General features: G+C 42.3%; 1 protein-coding gene across 50 annotated transcripts in view; it reads left to right on the top strand.

Annotated features, from left to right (window-relative positions):
- Positions 1–18,410, top strand: part of Ppp2r2b (protein phosphatase 2 regulatory subunit Bbeta) — a 294,937-nt gene that overhangs the window by 86,842 nt on the left and 189,685 nt on the right. For 22 of the 50 annotated variants that reach the window (XM_076555137.1, XM_076555177.1, XM_076555136.1 and 19 more), the window contains one exon: positions 6,101–6,265. The exons of the other annotated variants lie outside the window; for them this stretch is intronic. In XM_076555137.1, the coding sequence (XP_076411252.1) occupies positions 6,220–6,265 (46 nt within the window). In that variant the 5' untranslated portion in view covers positions 6,101–6,219. The remainder of the gene's footprint in view (positions 1–6,100; positions 6,266–18,410) is intronic. 50 annotated transcript variants of the gene reach the window in all.

Genomic DNA, 18,410 nt, shown 5'->3' with positions numbered 1-18,410 from the left:
TAGAACCTTCTGAAGGCCTGGCCTCAATTAATCTTCAGATTCTCTGTATAGACAGAATCAAAACTCAGAGATTAAATGAGTGGATCAAGGTCCCCCCAGGAATTAGTGGCAGAAAATGAACTTATTCACATCTTCTGTGTTCAGGCCAGTACTCTTTCCATTGGCGACCTGTTAAACAATGTCACATTCTTACTGTGACTTGCTCCAGGAGCCTGGCTAAGTTTCTTCATCTCCCTGAGTCTCAGATTGCCTCTCTGTAAAATAGCAATAATAACAGGAACTACTTTCCTGGGTCATTAAGAAAGTAAGTAACCTAAGATGAATGGGGATATTTGAACATGGAAAGGTGCTTTTTTTTTTTTTTTAAGTGAGGGTTTTGATCTGGTTTTTGTTTTTTGTCTTTTGGGGTTTTTTGTTGTTGCTGCTGTTTTGTGTGGGGGTGGGGAGAGAGAAAGAATGTGTGTGTGTGTGTGTGTGTGTGTGTGTGTGAGAGAGAGAGAGAGAGAGAGAGAGAGAGAGAGAGAGAGAGAGAGAGAGAGAGAGAGTGTGTGTGTGTGTGTGTGTGTGTGTGTGTGTGTGTAGTTTTGGTTTTTTGTTTGTTTTGTTTTTGAACAATGGAGTGATGTTCCAGATAGTTTTTTGTTTGTTTGGTTGGGTTTTTTTTTGTTTTGGTTTTGGGTTTTTGTTGTTGTTGTTTATTTTTGTTTTTGTTTTGTTTTTGTTTTTGTTTTTTCAAGACAGGGTTTCTCTGTGTAGCTTTGCACCTTTCCTGGCACTCACTCTGTAGACTAGGCTGGCCTCGAACTCACAGAGATCCGCCTGCCTCTGCCTCCCAAGTGCTGGGATTAAAGGTGTGTGCCACCACCGCCCAGCCGCAGATAGATTTTTTTTTAAAAAAGAACTTAGTAGTTTATAAGTCTTGGTCACTTTACTATGTAAAGGTGGATGCTAATCAGCAAGTGAGGGAAGAGAGCACTGAGATTCAAATGTAGAAGAAAGGTCTATCATTTTCATGTGCTGTGTGTGTGTATGTGTGTGTGTTTGTGTGTGTGTGTGTGTGTGTGTGTGTGTGTGTGTGTGTGTGTGTGTGTATGCTCATGCAAAGGTCAGAGGAAGAGAGGAAGATGTTGGGTCTTGTCCTTTATACCCTTTATGCCCTTTTGAGACGGGGTCTTTCACTGAATCAGGAGCTCACTCTTTTTTTTCCTAGGCTAGCAGCATCAAGCCACAGCAATCCTCCTGTCTCTACCACCAACCCCAACACTGGGGTTAAAAGGTGCGCATAGCCACATCTGGCCTTTTCACATGGGTGCTGGGGTCTGAACTCAAGTCCTCCTGCTTACGTACTGGTGTCGTTCCCCACTGCGACCTCTCCACAGCCTGCCTGAGCTTGTGTTGTTCTTGTCAATCGTTTCATTCCTTCAGTCAGCAGATGTTGTTATACATCAGATAACGAAGTACTGAAAAATACAGTGGCAACCGCTCTGTTCCTTGTCCTCACATCTGAAATCTCATAAACTAACTAGACCCATGATCAAGGATTGCAAAAGGACTTTATAGGCTACGAGCATGATGCATTCTTTCTACATGGCTGTACCGGGGCAGCCTGCCTCAGTCCTGTGGGACTTAGGTAAGGCCGCCCTGGGGAAATGATGGTTAAGGCATGGCTTAATAGCCATGATAGGCTGAAGTCAGAGCATGAGTAAGCTCTAAAGTAGGAAAGGATCCCTCACTTTGGAGACAGAGGAGCAGCATTAGCAGGTTGGAACGTGGTAGCAGATGAGACTGAGCGATAAGCCATCCGAGGCTATGGCAGAGCAACCTAAGAGTAAAGAGCCTAAGAGCTTTTGTGAGCTTCTGCAGCATGTTACTGGCGATGGATGCCAAAGGGTAAGCACAGCTCCTGCCACTCCCTTTGGGATTTCCCCTCTAGCCTTCCAGGACCTCACCTGGGCTCCCAGTAGAAAAACTGCTAACTCTATTGCCATAGTGATGCATTTGGATTGCTAATAAAAGAAGTTGGCTACATCCCTTCAAAGAAGTGACATACAGGTAAACCAGAGGGAGTCCACCAAGCAAGATGTATATTCATTAAGCTGATTGCTAATATACCTGTAGTATTTTCTTGGGGAACCCTGTTGATTTTTCCTTCCATTTTTTGATTGCTGATTTGTGAGTTCATTTACTCATTTAACCTATATTTATGAAATTATTATTCTTGCAGATATTATCTGGTAGAAAAAAAAACGAGTTCCATAAATAGGCAAATAGGGCAGGAGGTTTTGAAGAAAGAAGTTTGTGAAGAAGTAGGTGGAGATGGACAGGCTTCACAAAGAGTTTCGTAGACGAGGTACATCTGGTGTGAACCTTGAAGATGCAGACACAGGTAGACAGATACAGGGAATGCCCACAAGAAGGGGCACAGATGGAAATAAAGAATGAGGAAAGTGAGGGTAAAGACACAGGAAGTAGGAGATGAATGCACAGCAAAGCCCGGCTGAAGTTTAACCTGTACAGTCATGAGAGAGTCATGATAACAGTCAGTGTGTGAAAAATAAAAAACAAAAACAAAACAAAGCTAAAGACAGCTGATGGATTTCAACATGGAAGGCATCATAGAGACTCTCCAACTGGAAAGTGACTGTGACTGAATAATAAAGAAATAGCTTGTAGCGGAGGAGAATGTACCCAAAGCATCAAGCCTATGGCATCAGAATCCTGATGCCAGAATGTCTGGGCTCGGGTCTCACAAAGCACTGGTATCATCTAGAACATTTATTGAGTGTTTGAGTCCTGTATAAGAATCACCAGAGCGCATCCTGAGAAGCCCTATTTTACGAATTTTCCAGATGACTCTAACACATCCAGAACTGGGCAACTACACTGTGTTCCAGGCCTCACAGAACTGTCAGAAAGTTGTTGAAGGAGCAGAAACATTACAACATGTTCTGGCTCCCATGATTAGGAGCTGGCCACTTCAGATGGCATTTTATAGAAACAAATGTTGTTAATGCAAAAGAGGAGTGGCTTCAAAACTAATTTTTTTTTTTTTTTTTTTTTTTTTTTTGGTTTTTTCAAGACAGGGTTTCTCTGTGTAGCTTTGCGCCTTTCTTGGAACTCACTCTGTAGCCAGGCTGGCCTCGAACTCACAGAGATCCACCTGCCTCTGCCTCCCGAGTGCTGGGATTAAAGGCGTGTGCCACCACCGTCCAGCCAAAACTAATTTTTATTTTTATAAAGTGGGTGGCAGAGGTATTGGGTCAAGTAGATGAAACTGAGCTTAGCAGAGTATGTACTGTACCCCTCAAGTGAGGAAATGAACTTGGGGACAGAAAGCTTTTCATCCTACACTTTTCATATATTTTTAATGAGACACTTGGTGTCAAAACAAAACTTTCCACATTATACTCCAGTATCTAACACAGAAAGGTCTCACAGAAAAAAAAAATAATAGTAGATATGTTAAATAGCTTGATTTGACCATTTCACAGTATACACTGCAAACATAGGCAGTTGTTTGTCATCTATAATATAAAAATAATAAATTTACCATCGAGTTATTTTTCAAAGGGCAAAGATTTTGAAAGGATTTACCATCCTTCTCCCTGGATGTTAAATACCTCGGCCTCATGTTCAGCTTGATTATTAGAAGAAAGAAAGAAAGGAAAAAAGAAAAAAGAAATTGGCAGTGTTTGTCTAAGGAAAGGGGGGAGATTTCTTTAAATACCTTTAATGTCATTTAGATTGAGTTTGAGGATGACTCACAGCTGGAAGGAGGGACCAGAGGAGCAAAATCTTGACAGTCTAGATGGATGGGCCAAATCCAATCACTTGAATTGCATGAGGATCAATGCCGATCCCTTCCCCGAGGTCTTATGAAGCCACCTGCATCTGCACGGGGAGGGCAGAGCCCCTAAGATCAGCACTCCTTACAAGGAGCCCCCAGGGTCTCAGTTAACTCCAGGAGTGAGTCAGAAGACCCAGGAGGCTGCAAGGAGGGGGATTTATTTATTTCGGCAGCAGTAATGACAATCTACTGTCATCGACCTAAACCTCCTAAGAGCCTTTTACAAAGTATCTTCAGGCCCCACCAAATCGGAATGTATTCACATCTGAGGGAAGAGAGAAGACATTGAACATGTAGATGGGATACCATTTCTCCATAGACTAGACTCTAACGTAGAGTTATTTACTCTGCAGTCTTATAATTTTAATTAATTCCAGAAATACTACTTAACAAAGTAATGATGTATATTTTTTTTTCTGGTTTGGAGAAATAATATTTGGTCCATGTAGTTTTTCTGATTTTTCATCTGACTCAAACTGATTTTAAAGTAGTTTTTTAAAAGTTGGAATGTTGTCATATGCTTCATTTTATGTTAGACCTTCCAGTTTGTTCTATTATTCAATGTTTTGGGTTTTTTAAAAACATAGTACATAAACTGTATTAGGAGATAATGCCAAAAGTTACTAAACTTCTTGCTATACATTTGGATCTCTTCTGAAAGATCCTATCATTAATAACAGAGGTGGCCACAGTGGTAGAGGTTTAGTCACATTGATAGAAGGAACAGCCAGAAGAAGTCAAATTTGGAGAGGATCTAGCAGAGTTGGAGGAGAGGTAAACATCCTCAAATGTTTGCAGGGAAATCACAAAGAAAAGAATTCAGCTTATTTTACCAGTGCCAAAGGGCACAACCTAGTTGGGTAGGAATTGCAAGGAAGCAGATTTGGCTCAAAGTAATGACTCTTTCCATGACTACTAGTTTTGAAAGTCTTATCTTTCCATCCTTAACAATGCTCTAAGCCTTAGGAGGAGCCATTGTCTGAAGGATTCAATGGGAGAGATCAGCTCCCATCTTGGGGTGGACTCCAGGGTATCTACAGGATCAAGAAACTCCAGAGGTTTGCAAGCTCCAAGCCAATAGAGAAAGGGTTTGTTTAGCCAATACTTTCTTCCAAAACAAGTGAGGGTGGGAAATGAATATAAGCAAAACATTCACTCCTCAATTAGCTAAAAACCACACCTGACCTGCCTGGGCTCCTGAAGGTATTCACCATCCTTGGTATATATTCTATAGATTGTCTAGTTCTGTGAATATTAATTCATTCATTCCGATGCTTACCAAGCAGGTACTGGATGCTCAGGTATTGTGCAATGTCTGAGAAATAGCTAGAAATTTGAGGATAACATCTCTGTCATCAAGAAGGTCACAGTGAGAATGGAAAAGACATAGGATGGATGCTAACAGGAGGAGGGAACATGGATGCTCTAGTCAATGCCAGGAGGTCTAACCAGGACCATGGGCCTAGTTTCCCAGAGTTGAATGTTTAGCCTTGCTAAGAGCAGGAGCTTCAGCACTTGGCTAAATGTTGAAAGAGGAGAGTGGGCCCTGTGGGAGGCACTAGGCTCCCATGGCAGGTAATGAGGTCAAGCCAGGATGTACATCTGTCCAGCTGTTGTGGAGGAGATTCTCACACCATCAGATAAATGGTATACACAACTGCTATGTCCCCACAACCCTGGGATTCCAGGAAGAGAAGCAGTAAAGCAACACAGCAGCATTTGAAAAAGCTAGCAAATTGGAAACTGTCCAGAAAGTGAAAAAAAAAATAAGAAATGACGAATATGAGGTCTTAAAACCCTATTTCCCTTTCCATTAGTATTTTCTGGAGAAGGGAGGAGGTGTCTTAACCCCATTGGGTTGCTTACAATTGACCAAAGTATGGACTTCCTCTCTGACACTGTGATAAATATTCAGCCTATGATACACACTTAATTTCCGTGATTCTCTGGGAGCTCCTCTAGACACAAAAACACAGCTCTCACAACAAGGGGACCAAGAGACAGTTTTTTCTGAAGCCATATATGAGGGATCCAGGTTACCCGCAAATACCATGTTCCAGTCTGTGAACAGTTTCAGGAAGTTTTGCGGGGGTAATAGATCAAAAAGTGACCATGAATCAAGGCTCTTTTCAAGCACATTAGTAGAAATATCAGGTAGGCAGGTTGTAGCAGAGTGGGGAGCCTCCGAAGCTCCCCAACGATATCCTTAGCCTTTGGGTTCATGGAAACCCACCATCTGTTTGTATATTCCAGAAGAATCTTTCAGAGACTTGCAGGGATGTTTTGTCAAATACAGAGGTTGGCACTGGATGGCTAAAGATAAGACAAAATAATTTGGCTCCAGAACTTCAACATTCCAACTCTTCACCATCATGGACATTGTAATTAGTCAATCAGCCCGGAGAATCTTTGACACAGGTACGACTCTTCTCTTTTCTGGGAACTTCAGTGCATAGCCCATTTTGTAGATGAGAAAAATGAGGTGCAGAGAGGGGGTCTACTTTAACAACTACAACTATGCCCTGTTCCTGTCCTGCCCTCCTTGACCTGCCCCCTCCTGCACCCACCCACCCCCACCCCCCACATGTTGGGTCTGACCTGAACTCTAGCCCCATTCTACAGTGCTGTGGCCATGCCAGAAAGCCTCCTATCTTGTTCTCTTCCTTTCTATCCCCAGCTATTCTTGGGTCCTGCTCCTTGGGCTACCTGTCAGCCCTCCCTTGCTCCCCACCAGCTTCTCTTCCTGCTGCTCAAGGAAGTCCAGGTCTTTTGATTATTCAGCTACTTGAGAGTCAAAAGCAGCCAGACAGCAGGTTTTTTTAATGATTAAAATAGCAGCAGAGCAGAGCGATGGAAAATGTGGAGGTTTTGTTCTCAGTGAGAAGATGGAGTTTTTTAAAGGACGTGCTTTATTGATTCTAAGAAGTTTTACAAACTGTCTCCCCATATGCCTGTCTGAGCTCACTGAGAACTTGAGATGGGTGCCATTGTTCAGATTATTTATCCCACCCACCATCCCCCAACACAAACCTTGTCTCTAAATATTGATTCTTCTGATTCAGAGAAAAGCACCTTGTTTGGGGGTACTTACTTACTACTTGCTTCATACATACTACACACACACACACATATACACACACACACACACACATACACACACACACACACCACACATATACACACACATACACACCACACACACACACACACACACACTCAAAACTACATGCCTGTATTAGTCATGGTTTGCTATAGGAACAGCATATAGAATGTATCTATATAGAGATAGAAAGGAAATGTATTAGAGTGCCTTATAGGCTATGCTCCAGCTTATCCAACAATGGCTGTCTATCAACAGAAGTTCCAGGAATCTAGTAGCTGTTCAGTCCATGAGGCTGGATGTCTCAGCTGGTCTTCTGTATACACTGGAATCCAGAAGATGTAGGCTCTATTGCCAATGAAGGAATGGACTTGCTAGTAAGAGCAAGGGCAAGCAGGGCAAAAAAAGAGAGAAAGAAAGCTTCCTTCTTCCATGTCCTTTATATAGGCTGTCAGCAAAAGGTATGGCCCAGATTAAAGGCAGATTGCCCCACCTCAGAAGGTCTGGATTAAATGTGTATTTTACCACCTCAAAAGATCCAGATTAAAAGTGGGTCTTCCAACTCAAATGATTTAATTAGGAACATAATCCCTCACAGGTATACCCAGCTGCTTGGGTTTTAGTTAATTCCAGATGTAGTCAATTTGACAACTTGACACATACTCATATCTCCTATGTCATGCTTAATTTTCAAGTGAAAACAATAACCAGGTCATAGCTATACCTAACACAATATAACTATTCCATATATAATTGCAAATGCATTAAATATTTAACCAATTCATTATTATACCTAACAGGATATAACTATCCCGTGTACATTGGTACCATCAGTGATGTATTGTGACAGGCCTGGCCATGCTACTTGTTGGCAGAATGTGTACTTTGAGACTTTGTACTAGAAAAATGGTTGAACACTTTAAGCAGAGCTTAATGGGCCATCCTAGTGGGAGCGTGGAAGACCATGGTCCTCAGAATGATGTAGATTACAACAGACAGCCAGGCTCAAGGCTCAAAAGGTTTCAGAGAAAAAGAATATTAATAAGTGGCCTAGAGACAATTCTTGTGTTATTTTGGCAAAGAATGTGGCTGCTTTATGCCCTTGTCCTAAAAATCTGCCTGAGCCTAAATTGGAGAGTTGGGATTCATGATGTTGGCAGAGATTTCAGGACAGCCTAGTATTGACTGTGTCACGTAGTTGTTAGTAATTACTTTTATGCAGATCTATAGTGAAAAGGGACAAGCTGGACAAAGAGAAATACAAAATGTACAGTGTGAGGAGAAAGGGAACACCAGGAAGAGTCATGGAGCTAAGTCCAGTGCTCAAGTATACAGAAAGTTTAAAGAAAAGCATGACACTAAATGGAATAAAGGGAGTGGTGTCCTCAGGGCAAGACCCCACCCAGCTAAGCTTCCAACTTGTAAAAGGAATTAAAGGAAGCTTAAGCAAGGGAAGGAAACCATCAACAACAGAAAACTGATGCAAATGTAATTGAAAGAGGGGGCCATGTTCCAGCCCCATCAAGCTGCAGAACTTGGCAGATTTGGCCACATGGTTCTGGCTTCAAAGTCAAGGATACAAGAAATGGGTTGTGGAATCTCCCCCTGGAGCTAAGGGAAGCCACTGAGGCCAGGCACATGTTAGGAGTGTCAGTGCATAGAGGCTCAGAAGGCTCATGCAGCTGTGAAGGTGAAGCCTGGATTGTGTTGGAGACCCCAAGATGTTAAAGATGTCAGTCATGGAATACCTACCAAGGAAAACTACAGACAGGGTACAGAACCAGCATAAGAAAGAGAAATGTGCTGCAGTCAGTAAAGCTGGAAAGAGTTGGAGATCTGAAGAGTTCCTTGACATCTGACATGAAGATGCAGAATGTGGAAATTGCCCAGCTGGTTTTCAGTCTTGCTTTGGTCCAATATTTCTTCACTATGCTCCCTTTCCACCCTTTTGCAATGACAGTGTATATTCTGTACCATTATATGTTGGAAATATGTGATCTTTTTTCTTTTGATTAGAGTGAATTACAGTCAAGATGTTGCCATGAGTCTCAGAAGAGACTTTGGACTTTTTTGACAGTCTAGCAAAAGAGACCCAACCCCATCCGCATGTATATGGTTTCATACATTTTCAGCCTTTTTAGATAAATTAATTTGGGTTTTATTCTCCTCCATCAGGTCAGAAGGCCAAGTTTTACTTTCTTCTGTTTTGAGTTAAAGGGAATTAAGGTACACGAAGGCAAGGAGAATATCCAGACATCACAGAATTACTCATTAACCCAAATCCATGCTTCCCCTGCATCTCCAAGACCTCAGGTCTGCAATGTGACAGTGAAGCAACTCATCCAGGCTCTTGATTTGTTGGATTAAAGTGGACTAGTCTTCGTTGTAACTCCACTGGGGCCTAAGAACTCATTTAGTGACTATTCACAGCCCAGTGGCTGCATAGCACATCGGGGATTGTATCATCTTTAGCAGGGCAGTGATAGGGATGCCTCTATGGCCCTGTGTGCTTTGAGCTTAGACTTTGTTGAAGAAACCAGTTGATCAGGCAGGAAGAAGCTTAATGGGCATTAAGATAGTAAATGGTGAGGTCATGGAAACCATGTGTATGCATCTAAGGAATGAGAAGGGGTGGTCTGGTGGAGGTGGAGTGTGGGCTACAGCATTCCAAATGGAAAGGATGCTTTGAGCAGAGTACTGAATGAGGGAGAAACATCATGGACTAATTCAGATGGAGGATCAATGGAGACTTGCAGCCAGTAAGTAAGACAATGCATTTGTGAGGCAGTTCAGTCAAACTTTGGCTTGACTTTTCACAAACTGTGAGTTTAAGAAAGTTATTTGATGATTCATGAATTCACAAATTTCCCTGTATATAAAGGGGGATGTTAATAACAATGCCTGCCCTTTTTTCTACCAAAGATAATAACCTGGTTTACAAATAATGAACACAAAGCTCCCAAACTAGTTCTGGTACATTTACCAGGCCCATGAGATCTTAAGCCTGAAATGTGGCCACCAACCTTCATTTCTGAGCCTTCCTTACTTCACCTCCACACACTAGGTTGGCTAGAAGCCCTCCTATATCCCCAAGATATCTCACAATGTCTTCATTCATTTCTACTTGTAGTACTTCATTGTGAGCCTGAGCCACACCATCTTCTACACAGACTACAAAGAGATCCCTTCCTGGGTCCCTCTGCCATCTAGCATATAATTTATCATTCCCTCTTCTGCCAGAGTGATCTTTGAAAACCACAAAGCATATGTAAGCTGGCTGCTTCAAATCCTTCAGTCACTTCTCAATCACTCTTAGCAAACCTGTTCTTCCTAAGTCTGGTCTGTAGGATCCTGTGCCTCCATGTCACGGCTTCATCCTGCTTCCTGCAGTCCTTAACTTCTGGTCACACTGGCCACCTACCATAGGCCACCTCCTCAGCGTGGAGACATTCCCTGACCACTGTCTCCAGTCAAGCCCCCCATGATCCTTTCTGCCATATCACCCATGTCTGTCTTTCACAACCATTATTACAAGTGGTATTTATTTGAGTCCTACCACAATGATGACTGAGCTTTCTCACTAAATTGGTTGTTCTCTGATAACTAAAACTGCTCTGTTAGAAGCATAATGAATTGTTAAACTAGTAAAGAAATGAAAGCTGACCCTCAGAAAAAAAAAAAAAAGATAGCTATTGTGCCTGTTGTCATTCAACTGCCGATAGGCTGGTGAGTCTGTTTGCAAACAGTGGCCAAGGCTTTCCCCATTCTTTGCCTCAGTTTCCCAAGCAGAAAGTCAGTCTCTGTCGGTGGGTTCTCTAGAGAGAGCTATTTTTCAAAGCCTTGATTTTGGACTCATATAATGAACAGTTTCTGGGCAAGTTTTTGCTGTGCATGTGATATATATGTGAGTGTGTGTGTTTCTTGGAAACTTCAATTTTAAGGGCATTCATCATTGAAGAAGTGGGTGTTTATACACACTATTGTTAGCAGCTGGCATTTCTGCCTCAAAGATTTTGCATTTATGGGTAATAATAAAAATGGTATTAGAACCCTGCAGATGGTCTGTCCGATGGAGATAAATGTGGATTGCAAGCTCCAACATGGAAGTAGGATTGACTTGAAGTGTTGCTGAGTAATTTAAAGCCCCATACCAGCTGTCCCTGGAGATACCTTGGCCAGTCAGTTCTATTTTATTTCAGGGAAGAAATAAAACTCTGTTTGATTGGACTCTGTCCCCTGACAGTGAAGAACTATTGCTGTGAATTGTAAAGACCAAAGCTGGCAAAGCAGGCATTGCATACCAGACTTCCCCTGGGTAGAAATGGTCTTTTAACTTGAGATCACGGTCAAGTTTGAGGCATTCTGTACTGCTGGGTATTCAGAGTCACTCAGTCCCTTCTCCTTATCTGCCCTCTTACCTATTAGTGTAGAGGGACTGTGGTGACTTTTCTAAGTGTGTGCCTTTGAGAACAGAACTTTCCATACCAAGAAAACAGCAAAATACAGGACAAGGCTAATGATGGCAAGGTGATTTTTCAGGAATGTTCTCCTCTGATAGAATTTGATCTATGAGAGGAATAGTCATGATCTGTGAAAGCTATCATGTCAGCCACTAAGCAGATGTGACCACTGAGCTTTTCAAGCATTGCTGGTGTCAGTAGTTTAAATTTTCATTGAACTTCAATTTAAATAGACACATGTGACTACTGACTACTCCACTGGACATCACAAATAGGAAATATTATATAATGGGGGAACAGTCTCAAGAATGTATGAAATCAGGCCGGGCGTGGTGGCGCACGCCTTTAATCCCAGCACTTGGGAGGCAGAGGCAGGCGGATCTTTGTGAGTTCGAGGCCAGCCTGGGCTACCAAGTGAGCTCCAGGAAAGGCGCAAAGCTACACAGAGAAACCCTGTCTCGAAAACACCAAAAAAAAAAAAAAAAAAAAAAAAAAAAAAAAAAGAATGTATGAAATCAATCAAACAAACAAAGAAAAATAAGCCAGGCTGTGGTGGTGCACGCCTTTAATCCCACCACTCGGGAGGCAGAGGCGGGCGAATCACTATGAGTTCGAGGCCAGCCTGGGCTACCAAGTGAGTTCCAGGAAAGGCGCAAAGCTACACAGAGAAACCCTGTCTCGAAAAAACAACAACAACAAAAAGAATGTATGAAGGCACAAAGGTAGTATGGAAATCCCTAGGAGAAGGTACCCTGGGAGTTTTAAACAAGTGGCCAGAGAGGGCATGGCCCCACGGGTCAAGTACGTAAACTAGTAGAAGGCAGATCTTGGTTCAAGTCCCAGGTCTGTTATGTTCTGGTTTGGAACTAGCACAAATTACGTCTCCAAGATTGGTAAGTCTTGTCTGTAAAATGAAACTAGCAATGGATCCTGCTCTCCTAGAAGTATTTCGTCCCATGCCTGGCACAGGTCAGGTCTTAGCAAACTTGGCACGTCAGCTTTTCATATGAATCATGCACTTCTTGTGGGTTAAAACTCCCCTCTGGATAGCAGTGTTTGCAAACTTTGTGACCAGAGAGGAAAGAGAGGAGGAAGAAGGAAAAGAAACTTTCCCTTGTCCAAAGATGACTAGGCTCACTTGACTATGCAAAGCCATACCTGAACACAAACAGAGCGTGACAGTAGCTCCTGAGTCATGAATCCATAGCAATCCAGGGCAGTATCCAAAAGTAGGTGTTCTGTGAATGTGAAATGCTCTGAACTACGAGAGTATAATTAGAGAACAAAAAACGGCTAGGAGAGGACATGAAGAGCAGCAGCTCTTAAGCTTTAGTGTTTGGGTGGATCACCTACAGTTCCTGTTACAACGTGAATGCTGACTCAGGAGTCTGAGTGGAGAATGAGATGCTGCCGTTCTGCAGGCTCCCAGGTGTTTCAGATGCTGCTGGTCCAGGATCCACACTTGGCTTAACAAAGCATGAGCATCTAGAACAGTGACTACAGGGGACATGGAGACAGTCGAGGGGTACACAGACCTCTCCTGCACACTCACATTTGCACCTCCCAGGTGGCCACATTCTTTTGGATAACATGACCCTCTGCCAGGTACCCATCTGCCCCACTGCTTTCTCCAGGTATCAGCTGAGAATGAGGAAACTTAGAGATAACTCTATGGGCCACATGACTCCAGTGAGGAACTACCCATTACGGTGGAGCTAAAAATGCATTGAGTCTTGTTCCAAGGCTCTTTCCAGTCTGGCTCTGTCACTCTATTTTACATTTTGGGAAGGCTCCAGGTAGTATGTGATGGTGGCTAGCAGCATCCATCACTGTTGGGACCTAGAGGCCAGTCTACAGTAGAGTACTATACAGCTAAGGACATAATGAAAGACTCAAGTAGTCAGTGTCTGTTTTCTAGATTACACTATAGGAGTTTAGAGCCATCTTTAAGAGTTAAATTTGTTCTTTGACATTTTCATAAGTGTATACAGTGCATCCTAATTACTCCTACTCCACCCTTTTCTTAATCTCCCCATCCTACCCTACCCACACTCCCCCTCCCTATAACTCTCCCACAACCATGTCTTTTTGTTTTGTTTTGTGACCCATGGAGTGTACCCAGGGCCCTCTGTGTGACCATGGGTTTGGAACTATCCATTGGAACTTGCTGGGCTGACCAGTGGGTAAACACCTGAAGACAATTAGTCCCTTTCTTCCTGAATCTATCAGTAGCCACTAATCCAGCAGGAAGGGGTAGGGCCACGTGGGTCCCTCCCTTACCATGGTACAGTAGCCACAGCTGCTGTGAGTGGTGATTGCAATGATTATGTCATGTAGAATATAGCATTTCTTCTATCTTTAGGCTCTTCCATTCTTTCTGCCGCCCCCCCCCCAACTTCTGCAATGTTCCCTGAGCCTTGGAGAAGATGGTAATAGTGTCTTGTTTGTGGAGAAGTACTCTGCTGTCACTTATTGTCAGCACATTAACAGCCCTGAGCCTTTATTCACATCTATTTACTGATTGAAGCTGAGAGTAGCATTTGTCTATGAGTATAAACAGATATTTAACTAAGCAACAGTAATAAGTTCTCCATATTACTTATAAGATCCTGTGACTTTGGTAGACATGTAGTTTTGGCTGGGTTACAGTACCAAGCATGGGTTCCCTCCTGTGACTTCGAATCCAGTCAAGCAGGGGTTGGTTACCCTCATAGTGTTCATGCCACTGTTGCATGAGTGGGCACATCTTGTCTGACAAGGTTAGTATTTTACTTTTTGAAGTTCACAGTAGAATTCTTGGTGCCTTTTCTCCCCAAGCAGCCTGCATAGCATTTTCTCCAGCAGGGAGGAACTTCTCAGCTCAGTTCCAGCTTTATTTCTCTGTATCTTACAGCCATGAAATGTGGTATCTTCAGCAAAAGGGTCTTATCTAGTTCTGGTTGTCAATGAAGGGGAATGACAAAAGCCTTGATTGTTTGGAGAAGATGTTTCTGGGGCCGCCCTGGACAACAAGTGATAAGGGTCCCACACTTGGTACTGATTTTTTTTTGTAACCTACAGCTTCTAGGAGAATTATTATCCAGCCATGAGTGGTATTAATCTTCTATTTTTCTTTAGTGTGTGTGTGTGTGTGTGTGTGTGTGTGTGTGTGTGTGTGTGTGTGTGTTTGTGTTTCAGAATTACAGGTGATTATGAATTACCATGTGGGTTCTGGGAACTGAACCTGGATCCTCTGCAAGAATAACACATGCTCCATCCCCTCTATTTTTGAACTAATTTTTTTTTTTTGCATTTGGTTATAAGACAGTAGGTTTCCATATGGCTTTACAGCTAAAATATCAATAGGTATTTAATACATCCGTATTAGCCATTTCCTGAAAGCACACATTTTATTCCTAGGAACCTCAAAATTAATAGCAGCTCCATGTGGAAAAGACAGAAATAAAACACCAAATATCCATGGGAAAAATATATTTCCTTGGTCATCCAGAGCTGCATAGTTTATTAAAAACAACTTGGTGAGGGATACTGAAACTGAAATCTCTTTGATGATATCTAAATATCCCCTCAATAAATGGGGAATGAAAATTTCCATTTCCAAAATCAGTTATTTTTGTTGTGGTGGTTAGAGAATAGCAAGTTAGACTGTGTGGGATTATTTTCCAGCTTTAAAACAAAATGACATTTAAATTAAACAACCCCAGCTGTTTTATTGGCTTTCTCCATTTCCAAGAGTAGAGGGTGAAGTTCCCAGAGTCAGCAAGCCAGGATTGCTGGTTACAGTAATGAATGCATATATCGCTGAGCAAGGATGCAACTGACTTCATGCTCAAATGACCTGGAGCCCCTAAATGATTTTGTAGTCTTCAACTTTCCATGTAATAAGAGCCATGCATACTCCCAAGTCCAGTCTGACCCACATTCTATTGATCTAAGCATTTGGCAAATCACTCTCCGCAATGAAAGCCTTCTCTTTGCAATAAAGTTAATCTCTCACCACCACATAAAACCTGACCCTATACCACTTGAACAAGTAGAATTGCTGTTGTTGGGGTTGCCAAGTTGGAACCCAACAGACTTATTCCAAAGACAGACACAGGTCTTATAGCCTGTTACACCCTATTGCAGCAAAATGCTGGATGTGAAGACCACCCCACAACTAGGCTGCTCTGCTCATCCCAGACTCCTTCCTTCTTTAGAACTGACCATGGAGTTGAAACCACTGAACATTCTGCTTTGCCTCCTGGAGCTTTGTTTGATAGGCCCCTGGCAAAGCTTTACAATTACTCTGACAGATTTTGTTCCAGGCTTAAGGGTTTAGTGTCCAGTATATCAGTCACATTAGAATGCCTACAGTTTAAGCTTTTTAAGGGGTATATAAGTTTCTGAGCAGCATCTGATTCTGTCTTCCTAAACAACCACGGATGATACACTCATTCATTTGGCAACTGTTGGATCTTAAGTCCCAGCCCTGGCTGGCTCTCAGTGTAACTGAGAAGACAGTCAGTGGGCCAGGGTAGGCGTTCAGGACACAGGGCATGAGAACAGTGAACTTGGTTTTGAGTCCTAGTAGTGATGCCTGGAGCAAGCTGTTGCCAGTCTTTAGGTCTTGGTTTCTCTCTCTAAAAATAGCACATAATGAGGAGTAAGTATAGTATCTTGAGTTGTCTATAGCAATGTCTGGCATACATTAAGTGCTCACTGAGTAAGTGATGGCTATTTAACCCTTGATGATGATGACTATGATGATGATATGGTGAGGATGATGATGATGATGATCCCACTTTGCTCTAGTTTGTAGATGGGAAAGGTGAGGCTCAGGAAATGCAGTTTCTAAGTGGCAAGTTGAAATCCAAGATGCTTACCTTGGGCCATCTTATCCCACCTCATCACTCCAGTCTGACTAGGCCAAAATTTCTTTATATTTTCAGGAACTACACATAGCATAGGGTTAATAAGTTCAGAGAAACTGGGTTTACTAAATCTGACTCACTGAAGCTACATGACTTAGCTTGAATATAGTATTTCTCAAACATTCATTCCATTGTGGGTCCTTTTTTCCCCCTTCCAACACCCAGTAAGTGCTTCTTTTCACATAGAGAATTGTTATTAAATGCCCAATTAAAACTGGTGGGATTCTCACTTATAACAGTGCTCAGGTCTGAATTTAAATTTAATGATGTGCTGAAACATTAATGGCCTTTATCTTTAAAAGTGTCTCAGTTGTACTAAAGTTAACAAATGTGGCTGATAATATCACATGCTGTCCTATTCTCCAACATAAGACTTACAGGAGTAAGTCTTAATAATGAATTTCATATAGTACTGAAAGTAATGTAAGAAAATTTATGCATTACAAATTGCCTGGGGTTAGCACTCATAACATATACTTTAAAGGTGCCCTAATTCTGCATTCTCATAGAAGTGTCCGGGGAGCATTGAGAGGTACAGACAGGTTATGTGTGTGTGTCAGAGAGACCCACAAGCTGACTGTATTTCTACTGTCGCCCATCATCCTGCCTTTTATAATAGGAACATTCCTTAGAGCTCTGCTTTCAACCTCTGGCTTCATATTAATGTAATACAGGAGCAAAATGCATTTGAAACTGAATTCTGATAGCCAATCTGGAGTCCTTCCAATCACCCTCAACATCCTTTTGTCTCAACACATTTGCTGGCTTATGTGTCTTGGGCCAAACATAAAGATCTGATCTTTCTTTTTTGTAAGTCCGTCCTTTACAGAGAGACCTCATTAAATCCTTGGTTCCTTCCCACCATCATTTGGGGTACCCAAAACAAAGGAAAACTGTTTACCAACCTGCTGGTAAAACCCTCGTATAGAAAATCCCATGTCTCCTGTAGTTAAATAGCTTGGATCAATGTTCAAGTCCTGGGGCTTCAGGGTTTTCAAAACAAGTTTAAATGTGTCTGTTTGCACAGCCTGGGACATTGAAATTCCACATGCAGGTTCAGTTTCAGGTAACATCTTCCTCATTGAATTTGGTACTTGATGTGAACTTTGGCAACAGATGGAGTGAGATGGTGTTTTAGGAGTACTCAATAATTTTTCTGCACTCACAAACACACATAGTCATAATTTGCACACAAATGAAACTTCCAGAGCTAGGCAAGTGCCCTCGGGTTTTCATTTACCACCCCCTGTTGAGTTCTTGGGTAGAATTTAATTATCCAACGAATTTTGGAGTCTGTGCCAGATGTTGATATTGACCCAGACATTTCAAATGGGAGGCTCTACACAATCCATAAAAAGAAAGAAAAGGCAGACTGGGAGAAAAGGGGGTCTGAAGCTGCAAACACACCTGGCATATGTAAGTTCCTTTGAGTCAGATGTTGCCTCTGAGTTTCAAGAACTATCACACAATAAATAGTAAAGGTCTTTCAAGGAAGGTTCAGGGCATCTGCCTGCCCACCATTCACTCACTCTGTTAAACACAAAAGAACCTCCCCATTTGCCACCAATTGAGAACTCAGCTCTGCCTCCTTACAGTGAAAACAGAATTACCCAAGCTGATTTGAATTGCAGATATGCATGGCTTCTCCCCACTCTTACTCCAGAATGGTGAAGCAGAACCACCGAGAGTACCAACTCACCTCCAAATTTGGGGATCATTTATGGAGAAGCCATCATAATTATCTGATGTTAATAAAATATATGGATGGAACCAGGAGAACAGCTGGCATTTTGGTATGGCTTCTGTATCAGGCACTGTTGTAAGCGACTGTCCATCCCTCTCATGCTTCCAACACCTTTATGAAGTGGAGCCTTGTGTTCCCTTTATAAAGTACAAATAAAACTGTCTTTTGCCAGTACTGCTCTGCAACTAGCAAAGGGCAAAGGCTGTCATCGTCGCAGCATAGCCTGAGCCCTTCTCTCTCCTTAGGATGAGCTAGATGTACCACGGGTAGCTTTCTCATCTTGGGGAATCTGCTCCACTTACCCTCCACGCAAAGGTTTGTAGAGGTTACTGCTTTTGTCCAGTTC

The sequence above is a fragment of the Peromyscus maniculatus genome, chromosome 19 (assembly GCF_049852395.1).
Source record: "Peromyscus maniculatus bairdii isolate BWxNUB_F1_BW_parent chromosome 19, HU_Pman_BW_mat_3.1, whole genome shotgun sequence".
Classification (NCBI taxonomy): domain Eukaryota; kingdom Metazoa; phylum Chordata; class Mammalia; order Rodentia; family Cricetidae; genus Peromyscus; species Peromyscus maniculatus.
The sequence above is the reverse complement of the archived record's forward strand: the minus strand, read 5'-3'. Positions and strand labels throughout refer to the sequence as shown.